General features: G+C 39.4%; 1 protein-coding gene across 1 annotated transcript in view; it reads right to left on the reverse strand.

Annotated features, from left to right (window-relative positions):
* LOC146003421 (chitin synthase chs-2-like) overlaps positions 1-12803 on the reverse strand; it is a 191233-nt gene that overhangs the window by 101969 nt on the left and 76461 nt on the right. The window contains exons 4-6 of the mRNA XM_083141704.1: positions 7450-7647; positions 6638-6652; positions 3340-3539 (exon numbers count right to left, since the gene is read on the reverse strand). Coding sequence (XP_082997830.1) covers positions 3340-3539; positions 6638-6652; positions 7450-7647 — 413 coding nt within the window. The remainder of the gene's footprint in view (positions 1-3339; positions 3540-6637; positions 6653-7449; positions 7648-12803) is intronic.

A 12803-nucleotide genomic window follows, 5' to 3' on the forward strand; every position in this document is an offset into this window, starting at 1 on the left:
ATTACCAGAGAGAGAAGTAAGATCAACTATGTACTTCAGACTGTTACTGCTTACCAGTTTGGTCTTAAATGCATGAACAATTGTTTGGATGAAAAGGAGCGCGCACATTTGAGAGATTTATATCATTTTTACTGTTGGTTTGTTATGAGGCGGATGAATTGATTAGGTAATGAATTTAAATAATTGTATATGTATTAAAGAAAGTTTGAATACGTACACAATTTAGTGTTAACATGTTGCATATGTATTTTCTTATTTTTTACGTCGCTCCATGTTGCATAATATTATGTATAAAACTTATGTTGCACATGAAAGCTATACATGTCATATGTACAAAAGAGTTATATTCGTCATGCATTTTCTGCCTTTAAAGACAAGGTGCTTGATTTCAATTATTAGCTAATGTGAAATTGAACGTGTTGAAGGAAAATTTCAAATCGTTTGTCCAACGCAAATACTTTATCACAGACTTCTCCCCTTTTTTGCGTGATTTACGAGGATAATAACGTATTTGATATTACTACTACTGTTGCTACTACTACTATTAATAATGCCATTATTATTATTATTATTGGAACGTTTATCCTGGTACTTGCCCCCCACAAAAATTCGTGGATGCGCCTCTGCTAAAACATGCATGCATATTTCGTGCTCTCTTTATTCAATATCGCACCCCCTAAATTTTATTCCGCGCCCCCTCAGCGCGCCCAGATGTTTAATCCTGTGTGTAACGGCTAGAAGCACGCCGCTTGCCGGCAAAACTAAGCACGTGGATATATTTTAATTTAAATATTTCACAATTACAAGTAAAGCAATCACGCACTTTTGTCACAGGAGATGTTGGAAGTGTTTTCCTCGTACTGTCCCACAAAGCGTAACCCCATTAGATTGTTAGATCCGTCATCGTCATTGTAGCGAAAGGATTTCTTGTTATTGCAGTGAAAACCAGAACGAAAGGTCATCATTCCAGATGGTTGCTAGCTGGCTGCAAATCGCAAAACTTTAGGAGAAACTTTCGCGGTCCAGCATCTGGATCGGGCAGCGACCCGGCGGTTGAGAAACACTGCCGTAAAAAAAGGTAAAGTTTTCCCCTGTGCTTTGCACCACGCCATGAAGGCGTATAGGGGGTGTGGGGGTAACGCCCCACACTTTCTTGATCCGGTCGTGATTGGGGGTGATGTGATCAGCACCACGCCCCTGACCGCCTTTACCCCCCAGGGTTTCCCCCAGGTACCCATGTTATTCGACGCTGGGTGGACGCCGGGGCCGCTTCCAACGAAACACTGCCGTAGTCGAATGAATCATAAGTAGTGGAATGAAAATAAAGTGTGGAAAATATTTATTTTTCGTATACATTAGTTTTCTATATGTGTCAGCAAAAAGGAGCAAAACGAATGTTTGTTAAAAAATAGAAATAAAGTTCTAATATTCATATAATTAAGATACATGTTACGAGCAGATATTTTGCGTAGCTAACTTTGGCTTATCTTTGTACAAGGGTGGTTTGAAAAGTTTTCGGCCTGACAAGGAAAAATTGAAGGGTCGAAGATTACTTAGTATGTTGTTAACGATTCATGACATGTTTGTACAAAATTAGAAACGTGTTGTATCTTCTTATATCTTCTTGCTCCGCAAATTGCTTAATTTCACACACAGCCAATTTAGACCTACAAGCGTTGATTCGTGCGAGGCGTATCGGTTTATTAGCTACGGGTGTCTTACCTGTTGGTAGCATTTTGGGTATTCTAATTTTGACAGGAACACCACTCTCCCATATGCCCTGGCATAGTCTGCATAGACATCTTCCAGCATGAGCTCTTCGTCCCTCCGGGAGAAAGCTTCTGCTACCAATACGGAAAGTTCCCCGTCGGTATGTTATTTGACTTTAGGAAGATTCTATCCACTGCTTCGGAATATGGAAAGATTAAAGTTTTCCCTTCATTATCTTTGTTCCTAATCAATAGCCTAAATGCTGTTTGAGATTTCATTCTCTTCGAGTCTTGTGATTTCTCAATATATATGTTGGATTACATGTTTCTTGTTTTACAATAATTTTTGGTATGTCGAATTTCATGCCGGGCTCAATCTTCGTTCTTTATTTTTCCTTTGTCTTCTCTGTTTATGTATATTTCAATGTCTTCAAGTATCTCAGATGGTACATTTATTTTTCTTTGTCCTTGGGTTTTGGAGTAGGGTGTCTAGATTATTGTTTTCTGTATGTTCGCTTGTTAGGAGATGTTTGCTAGGATCTTGTTCCACCTTCACTGGTTATAAAATAAGGGAAGTAGGAGTTACTTTTTGGTGTGGATATATGATGATATATTGCATGATTTTGAGGTGATTACAGAGGGTGAAAAGGGTGTTTGTGTAAATGCTGATGCTTCAGGATTTAGGACATGTTTACACTCATGTAGATGTACTGTTTATTTTTTAAGAGATATTTAATTAGCATGTTTTGTGCAGGATGCGAAATCATTGAAGATTGGTGGGGGAGGAAGATCGTAGTCTACACACAGAAAATATACATATGTACCGCTATATGAAATTTATGATACATATTTGTAATATTATTAAATATGAAAGTAAATTACTGAATATTTAAAAACATTAGTATTAAATACATATAAAGAAATTAATTTCACATCCTTTTATGTACCTATCAGATATTTATAATTTCTTTACTACTAACTCGTTAAAGATGTCAATAAATTACAATAATAGTTCAAATACTGTAGTTTTATTATGCATAAGTTTTTGTTTAGTTTTGCTATCTATTAATATAAATCAATCGAATATCATAATTATATTTGTATTGCATTCTCGTTTCACTTCTACTGTGCATATTGTTGTTGGTGTAGATTTGAGAGAGAGAGAGAGAGAGAGAGAGAGAGAGAGAGAGAGAGAGAAAGAGAGAGAGAGGAATAGGAATCATTCAACACTCACACCCGCACTACTTTGTGTGTGTTTTCGATATTATTCTTAGTAAAATATACTTGAAGTCAAAACTGATTAATCCGTATGTTTTGTTGCTGTAACAAAATCGTCCCCCCGGAAATTTTTGGTGGGGGGGTTCTGAGGCCAAGATTGTTGGTGGGGGAAAATCCCCCTGTCCCCCCAGGATTTCGAACCCTGGTTTTGTGATATTTCCATTTGTTTCTTCGCTCTGTATGCTGCCGCTGTTAATGCGTCTCTTTTTCTTCTGCTAGGAAAGGAAGACCGCACCGGGAAACTATTCCGGAACTGCTGGCACGAAGGGTGAGAGCCCTAACAAGTAACCTACACGTGAGTTCAACCATCCGATTCTATTGGGAACCCAAACTAAAGAAAGAAGTTACTTACAGCTCTGATTTCAATAGGATGAGGCGAGAATCCAGCAGAGAAGTCAGAGAAGAGGTTAGGTACATCCTCTCCCTGCATGTACAGGATGATCAGCATGAGGCAGAAGAAGCACAGCATCTTCCAGATGGAGACAAACATCGACACGAAGTAGCGAGTTTTATCTAGGCGTTCTTTTATTCTGGCCAGGAATCCCAGGCAGCCTATGAGAAAACAAAGGTTCAACAACAATTCTCATCTTAACTTTAAGTTAATATACAGAGTGTTTTAATTCTGCGCGTGTCTGTGAGAAATAAAATATCTGTAGAGGAGTAGTTGTAGCTTCAACTGAATATTTACCCACATCAATGTTTGTATAAGAATCAAAATGTTTCACGAATACAACATTACTTACTTAAATGTATCAGTCGACTCACAGGATACTTTCAAAATTACAATATAATCTTAAGTCCTTAAACTTAATCGGATGTACACCCTGTCCCAGCTAACTGTGGAGCAAGGCAGCGCATAGCGTCAGAGAAGGGGAGGAAATCGATTGGCCAGAGCGAAGCAGTAGACGCTGATGGGAAGGCAGTCGCTTTCCCCCACTCCACGCAATTTCACTCCTCTCACGTGTTCATTGGTGGAGCAGTCTCGCGTCACAACTTGCGCAGAGACTTGTTTTCGTTCACCTGCTCCAGAGTTAGTTGGGACAGAGTATACCTATACTCTATCCCCGGTATCTGTGGAGCCAGGCCGCGCGCAGCGGAAGAGAAGGGGAGGGGTATCGAGTGGGCAAAGCGAAGCAGTACACGCAGCTGCGAAGGCTGGTAACTGCTGTTGCTCCTACCCCACCCCACGCCCGTTCCCTACCATGTGTTCATTGGTGGAGTCGTCTCGCGTCACTACTTGGCAGAGATTTGTTTTCGTTCGCTTGCTCCAGAGATACCCGGGACAGAGTATAGGCTGTTCGGGAAAAAACACGTGAGACAAAAATTCAATTTTACAGCTGACAGTTAATTATGTTAATTCTTTTAATAGCAAATATTAATAGACATGATACACGTTGGATGACCACTCTTAGAATCTATACACATGCCCATGCTCGTAAAATTATACTAATAAAATTCTATTTAATTGATTCAGTGGGACTTCAACAAAGTGAACAGCAAATCGCAGTTTGTGACTTATGTGCCTTTTCCCGAACATTCTACATATATCCCAAGGTTTGATGCACGTTTTCATACACTTATATCACTATTTTTCTAGGTGTGACTCATAGGTAATATTAGCCCAGTCCACTTCACAGCAGGGGTGCTCATCGCTTCCCAACCCCCCAAGGCCAATGGTGCGTCACCTCCAGATCATGTCATAATTCCCATAAAGTGTTTAATTACAGAAAGTCACTATTTTTTAGCTTTACTGAAAACTTTATTTGATCTGCACCCCTCCCTAAATTCTTTCTTTTGTTCATATAACAGATTAAATTCCGTGCACTTAGTAGCAAAAGTGACTTAGAACCAGCTAAAGTAAATTAATTACTGAGGAAATATATCCGAACTCACCCCTCCCCCGCCTCATCACACATATAGCAGCATGATGCCAAGTTATAAACTTTGCAAAACTATGTTTTAGAAAAATATATACCGGTAAGACACATGTTGAATTTTAATATATTTTAATGAAAAATACTCCTCCCCCAAATATTTTGAACGCTCAGTCTGCGTCACTATCTCAATAGTTCAACCACCCTTAGCATTTCTTTCAATATTCAATGATATTTGAAAGCAGGAAACGTTACTTGTATCATGAACCCTTTTTTATTTGAAGTGAGTTTGTATCACCTCTACCGGCTGATAGTATGTTGGCAGTGAAAGGAAATTTTAATCGTTCGGCCTGAACACCGACCAAATGCTTTAACAAAGTGGACAAATTTTTCAAATGAAAATCAATATTGCGTTTCAAAGTACCTATACTTGCATAATAATAAAAAGAGCTGCCTGTTTTTTATAGCCTACTAAACTTAGACATCTTGATGCGTTCATTTGGTAAATTTTATTTCGTTTTTCTGTCACTTTTGGCTAATCGTGAAGATGAAGGTGAGTTGTCAGGAACGTATATTCTAGGCTAGATAGGCTATATGCGTGCTTGGAGCCTAAAGAGTAAAATACAGAACAAACATCGATTAGAAACTGTGAATAAATCTAATTTCAATAAGAAGATAATGGCGATTGTGAAGTTGGCAAAATGAATTCTTAGAAGTTGGCAACCTGAATTCTTAGGAGTTGGCAACCTGAATTCGTAAAAGTTGGAAACCTGAATTCGTAAAAGTTGGCAACCTGAATTCTTAGAAGTTGGCAACCTGAATTCTTAGAAGTTGGAAACCTGCTGCCGTTAGTGTTATAGTGAGATAGCCCAGGTCTTGGGCTCAGCACACGCCACTGTGAGTTGTGATATGAAATTGATGAAGAAACTCACAATGAACCCAGGCCGGAATTTGAACCCGGTACACCTGGTGCCATAGCGCGCCGCTCTAACCACTCCGTTACGCAGGTCGACTTAGAAGCCTTTCAGTGCATAGACATATAGTCTCTCAGTATACAGAAACAACAGTTAAGGGGCTGTTCCAAATCCTTCTCCTTTGCGAGTGAAAATTGGACACTATCTGATTTGATGTGGATTCTTTTATAATTCTTCTACATTTCTCGAAATTTTTCAATTGTCATTTAACCACATGGAGTTTCACTGCAATGGTAATATACGAGGGTCGGCTGGAAAGTTTCTGGCCTGACCCAGAAGGAAGCATTTTTTGCTTCATGAAATTTTTGTATGTTAGAGAGTAGTCCTTATATGGATACCCTACGAGGTTACATGTTCTAATGTTGAGCCGTTCCTTTTCAGCAGGTGGAATTGTGATCCAGGATCAATGAGCAGCGCATCGCCGATCGGGCAGTGATTCGGTACCTCTTCCTGAAGGGTTGGACGGGCAAACAGATTCATGAGGACATGCAAAACACCTTAGAGGACAATGCCCCATCCTATGCAATAGTGAAGGTGTGGGTGAATGAATTGAAACGTGGACGACAGTCACTCAGTGATGAACCTGGAACCGGGCGCCCGCGGACTGCTTCCACCGACGACAACATCACGAAAGTGCATAACATGATCATGGCGGATCGCCGACTGACGCAACCAACTATTGCAACACGTTTAGGCATTTCGAAGGAGCGCGTGCATGTCATTAATTGTGATCATTTGGAAATGCGCAAGGTGGCTGCGCATTGGGTTCCACGAGATTTGACATTTGACCAAAAACGCACACGAGTGAAGCTCTCAGCTGCACATTTGCAACGCATGCGTGCAGACCGCGAAGACTTTCTGAACAGGATTGTGACTTAGGATGAAACATGGTGTCATCATTTCGACTTCTGCCATTAAGACACACACACCTGAAGGGCAAGCATTTCCGCACAGACGATGATGTTATAGATGCTGTTAATGACTGGTTACACACCCAGGACGAAACTTTTTTCAGTGGGTTAGAGAAACTGGAGCAACGCTGGGAAAAGTGCATTCAAGTAGAAGGGGACTATGTAGAACGCACATAAAATTTCAGCTCGCTACCACATCTCCTTCCCCCTCAGGCCAGAAACTTTTTAGCCGACTCTCGTATATACATTTTTTATATTTCATAAAGTAGAATTAATGCCTCTTCGATGACGTAGTGATAACGGAGTCGCCTTGCAATCGTTGGATCAAGGGTTTCACACCCAGTGGAGGCACTTTGCATATAGGTTGGGTTTCCATTGTAAACTGGAGGCCCAGTACCGATTAGCCTATTTGTGCATAAAGTGGACTTGAAACCAAACTCAAAGAAACAAAGTAAAGTAAAATTTTCAAGAAATTGTTCTTTAACATGTTAAATGTATTAAATTACATCGTGTTTCGTATTTTATTAATTGATGCTACGTCACATGCACTTAAGATTTCCAATTTAAGATCTTTCATCAACCAGATTTATATTATAAATTCCAACTATATATATGAAATTTTTCATATGATTTTGCTTTCTTGGACTATATTCATCAACCAACTGGACTTGCTACACGAACAGGGATAGGTGAAAAAACTTACGGTTTGAAGGTTGCTTAGAAATGTAGTTCTCCCACCATCCGCAAGATATCATGATTGCAGCTATTGGTATCAGATACGAGTTCGGATCTTCGTCAAGCAGGGTCCATACCAGGAGACCAATCGCCTGAGCTAGGAAGGAAAGCGTGTCGGCTATTTTGGTGAAAGTGAGAGCTTCCTTGTCCTTTTCAGCCAGGATCCCTGAATGAAAAATTAAATATTAATCTAATGTGAATACAACAAGCACACAAACACAATCTTCTATGAACTTGTACACGTACGCTAACCCCGTCTAGTTCGCTGCACTTCTCTCCGCCCATGCGTCTATAGTTCTTTTCCAGTCTTACGGCGGGCGCTCTATATGCTGGGAAGGGAAGTGGAGAGCGGGGAAGCGATCAATCAAGCGCAATATGAAACGCAGCAGCCTGTAGAACGAGTGCACGTAGTAGGTCCTCCCCTCGGTGCCAGCGCTGTAGTCTGGTTGGTCTGCGCCGTATTCACCGCTCCCCACTTCCCTTGCCAGCATATAGAGCGCCCGCCGTAAGAGTAGAAAATACCTATAGTTGGTTACAAGGTGCAACACCGACCAGTCTACTTCGTTTATTTGATGTCTGCACCGTTTGCACTACGTTCCAGAGCGATGTAATGTGTGGTGTATGGCCACGTGGTGCGTACTAACTAATCAAATGAACGTTTAAAGCAGAAGACAGGCATTTGTTAAATCTTCTGAACTTGAACACCGCTATCCTTATTTCCTTACACCAGCTTGACACTGGGATACACCTGCACTACACCTTGTGTCAAAAAGTACAGGGAAATAGACGGGTCTGCTATGTGTACACATGTCAAAAGACATGACTGCTTATCTTATCCATTGCCTTCTTGAGTTGCAAACAACCTAAGCATTTAAATGCCTCGCACATGCTTCGTGGCAGTTGGAGGCGCTTTATTGTTAGCATATTATAATCGAGAGTACAAGATCGAGAGAAAGAAGAAAATACAAGACACATTGCTTTCTATTCGAGGAAAGAATAAATGGGTAAAAGTGTGAACGCAAGTTATCGTTAATTTTTCCGTAAATGTTTCACATGGGAAATATAATAATAATTTTACTTTTTCCGGACCCCTTAGGCCTAGAACCATGATTTGACGTATTATAACGTTTAACTAGAATTTCAAGCCAGATAAAAGCAGCATGTTTTAATTTTATGGCCTACAAAAAATAGCCTTTTCCATATTTTTCTTCCATATATTCACTTCTATTTAATACATTTTTGTATCAACCCCATGAGACGCTATGACCCGGGCGGAGCCAACTTCGCCCACCCCTTTCCACGCCACTGCAAAAGGATAAAGATTACAACATCAAGGGATATTTTTTCACTTGAACGCGAATTAAAAGATAAAAATATTAATAACGTATACTGACGCATATCTTTTTCATCACGTGGCAAAAATAAGTACTCAAGCCCATAATAATATGTGTGTTTGTAAGAAGGGAAAATCCGGTAATCTGGGAATTTGGAAGTATCCGGGCAATAAGGAAATCAGCATCTTTGAAGCATTGGCAACATAATCGATTGTTTGTAATAGGAGGCATCATATACAGTACATCTATGTAGCTCTTAATTATTTGTGGGGCGGAAGGGGGAGGAGGTTAATGGATGATTATCCCATGAGCACCCAAATGTCAACTTCACTTCCACGTTACACACCCAGGTAAATTGCATTTCTGCAGACCAATGAGGCTCTGGTGTTTGAGCCTATTGTCTGTCAGTGTAACCGTCTGTGGGCACTGGCGTGGGAAACTGAACAGAAATTTTGAGAAACTGAAAATTATCAACTGAAAGCCGTAAAGAACTCGGAAAACAAATGACAAGTGCAGCCCCCTCGCCCTTAAAATTACCCCAGTTTACGATTTTTGTCTTTGAACAACTTTTAAAACGAAGATTAAAAATGTCAATTTTTTAAAAAAATATATTTTATTGTGTACCCCTTTCCTTCTAGAACACAGCTATGTAATTATCAATCTTAACAGTTCCAGCCCCACCCCTCGAAAAAATATCCTGCGTACGCTAGTGTCTGTAAGGTCGTGTGCTGCCCTGTGTTTTTTCCTTGTTATGTGTTGAGTGCCCCTTTATAGCCTTAGCTGTTAACCAAGTTAAAGAGATTTTTAGGGATGTGCGGGATCCCGAGAAGTCGGGACCGGGATCGGAAAGAAAATTTCCCGTCCCGATCCCGACTACGGGAAATGACTTCCCGACTTTTAGGGATCCCGAATGATCCTTTTAAAAAATCGTTAATTCTCGACGTTTTCTGCATTGCAAGTATCTGGAACTTAACGGAAATTGTTTGCTTTTATTCCAGAAATTCAAAAACAATCACTTAAGGTGAAAAAATGACGTGTAGAATTCGAGATTTTCAGAGCTTCCGGAAATTTCGAGCGTTTTCCGTCTCGAGAATTTCCCGACTTAGTCGAAAAATAGCAAATTTTTCCCGTCCCGAATGTTGGGATTCAAAAAAAATTCCTGTCCCGATCCCGTCCCGACCCAAAAAATTCTGTCCCGCACACCCCTAGAGATTTTTATCCTTAGAGAGAAGAGTTCATTTTTGATATGGCAACACCCGAAAGGGGGAGTTGTAAACAAATAGGACGGAAGCCACAACAGGCATGTCATTTGGAAAGTGACAAGCGTACGATGCGCACAAACAATCAAGCCAGTGGCGAATAGCAACCATGCATTCGCAATTATCTCGCAACGTTTCATTTGGGACATGTTTACTGAGACATTTTTGCTTCTCCATACCATCGTGTACTTTTCACCGTTTCAGTTTGCGCTATCACTTTTGGTACACACTGTATATATCTCACACAATACACTTTTATGAAGTAGATGTTTATATATATATATATATATATATATATATATATATATATATATATATATATATATATATATATATAGCTCTTCATTCTAGTGAAGAGAGCGAATTTGTAGCATGCTATAGAGGATCGTCTCTCAACCTACGGGGCGCGACCTACTGCTGGGTCCCGAGGGAGCGTTTGGTGGGTCGCGAAGTCGAGCTCAAAAATTTATTAAGCCTTGAAAACCTATTTCTTTGAAATTACTAAGATAAATTGCTTTAACACTTTAAATTCAACTCGTGTTGTACGTAGTGTAAACTCTACATTTCTGTGATTCGCGCTATACCATTGCTTTTTACCAGCATCTCTCTGACGTTTACTGAATGTAATCAGATTTCTGTGTCATTTTCGTTTGAGTTGCAGCAATGACTTTTTAATTATCTGTGTGTCATATGCATGACGACTTAATGTAGTAAAATCATCCACCAATAAATGAATGCACCTCGTATATGTTGCGACACGTCGCTAACGGCAGCTATAAGTGAAAGTCGGTGAATATTCATATATAAGCATATTTGTCACGTAATCTCACATTAAGTTGCACTGTATCAGAATGGAAAATTTAGTACACAAAATTGAAGCGAAATGGAACAAAAAAAACACAAATATGTCGATCTCATGACGAGCACTCATGTAAACACTGTTGAAAAACTTGAAGAAAAAAATATCACTGTTCACACTGTGAAAAAAAAATATGTTAGGTGTTCATCATTTTGGAAAGAAGTGAACATTGACATTGGGGTCAAGATCATGTTCACAAAGAAAGTTCACCAACAAAGGATAGTTCCTGTAATAATGTTAATTTGATGTCAGTTCGTCTGAAACTCTGGATGACATCTTGATGGAATCTGGATCAATAGCTGCATCTTATTTCTACGACGGTAAATAAATTAGTGATGACGCAGCATGTTACGTTCCTCGGTTTATTCTCAATGGATCACCTTACTTTTATTCCTCGACGGCGAGCATGAAACTTATCAGCCTACTTTGAAGCCCTCAGCTTGTGGGAAATCAGATAAGGATATGTTTACGTAAACCTTACTAACTCTCGCACACAAAAAATATATTTAGATGTCAGTTAATGTTAATATATTACACTTCCACTCCCAATTAAACTCCTTATTACAAAACAAAATTGTATTAAGATCATAATTTTTCTTGACTACTCAAATTAACACATTCACATTTCCAAAATCACTACCATTATCCATCAACATTCATAATATCTCTCACCTCACTACCCACAATCAAATGTTTTAAGGTTAGTCCATAACCATAACAGACTACCCAATTGAACAAAGCAAATTACGTCATCATAGACAATTAACATATTAAACATATTAAACACTTAAAATGATACAATAAGTGGGTGCGTATCAAGCAATTCGCAGGGACGGCGCGACGGGTGGGCGTGGGTGGGCAAGCGCCCACACAAACATTCTTCTGCTCACCCGATTGCCCGCCCTAACAAATTCAAGACAAAATATGAATGCTTGAATAAAAAAATATATATTCTTGTCTTGAATCTGTGCACATTTTTCTTATGAATATCGTCGATACTAGAAAGGCTCACAAATTATTCTATAAGCATTTTAGCTGTTTTTGGATTTACATTAGTTTAGTGAGTAAGATAAGGAAAATTGTTAGAACGGCGTTTCGGTTCGTGAATATCTGGAACCTTCCCACTGCATCTCCTCTGATATTGCAACGAACCGTTCCGATTTGTTAATTATGTTTTACATATTCCACTAGATTTTCCTTTTCCGTGTGAAGTAAATTTGTTACTACTCTCTAATTGTGCGTAACGGTATTAACAGTTATACAGTATAAGCTTCCCTTCTACGTGGAGACGTGTTGTTGCTACTAGGCGACCTAGCAGAGTATGAGGATGTCTATGTTGCCTTCATCCTTTATGCCTTGGTGGTTCTATTTCTTACATTTTGCTTGTTAATTTTTATTATTTATTGTTTCTTGTAGATTCGATTGTTCTGACAGAATTATCCTCCTGCGCAGTATCTTTACACAAATTCGGATTCTCTTTTTCTGGTCACTTATTTTCCTTAAGCAGAGCAGATATATTATTGACGAGGTAAAGAATAAATCCAATCCTTGATCATACGCAAATTAACACTTGCACAAGTTGATTATTTTAATAAGCATTATGAAGACATTGATAAACAATTGGTCGGGGGGTCAGACTACCATTCATAATTTCCGTCTGTTTAAATTTTTAAAAAAGAAGAAAATCCCTGAAAACTCTTGTCCAATGTATTTTATATTATTTGATTACGTGCAAATATTTTAATAATCCTCCTCCGTGACCGTGCGGTCAAAAGCGCTGTAATTTTGGCTCCAACTGCGGGTTCGAGACCGCCTGGGTTCAGTTTCTAGGTTCTCGGCCTGTGTGGCAACCCACCATCGTGAGGAAATT

Source organism: Lepisma saccharinum, chromosome 20, assembly GCF_977018435.1.
Source record: "Lepisma saccharinum chromosome 20, izLepSacc3.1, whole genome shotgun sequence".
Lineage (NCBI taxonomy): Eukaryota > Metazoa > Arthropoda > Insecta > Zygentoma > Lepismatidae > Lepisma > Lepisma saccharinum.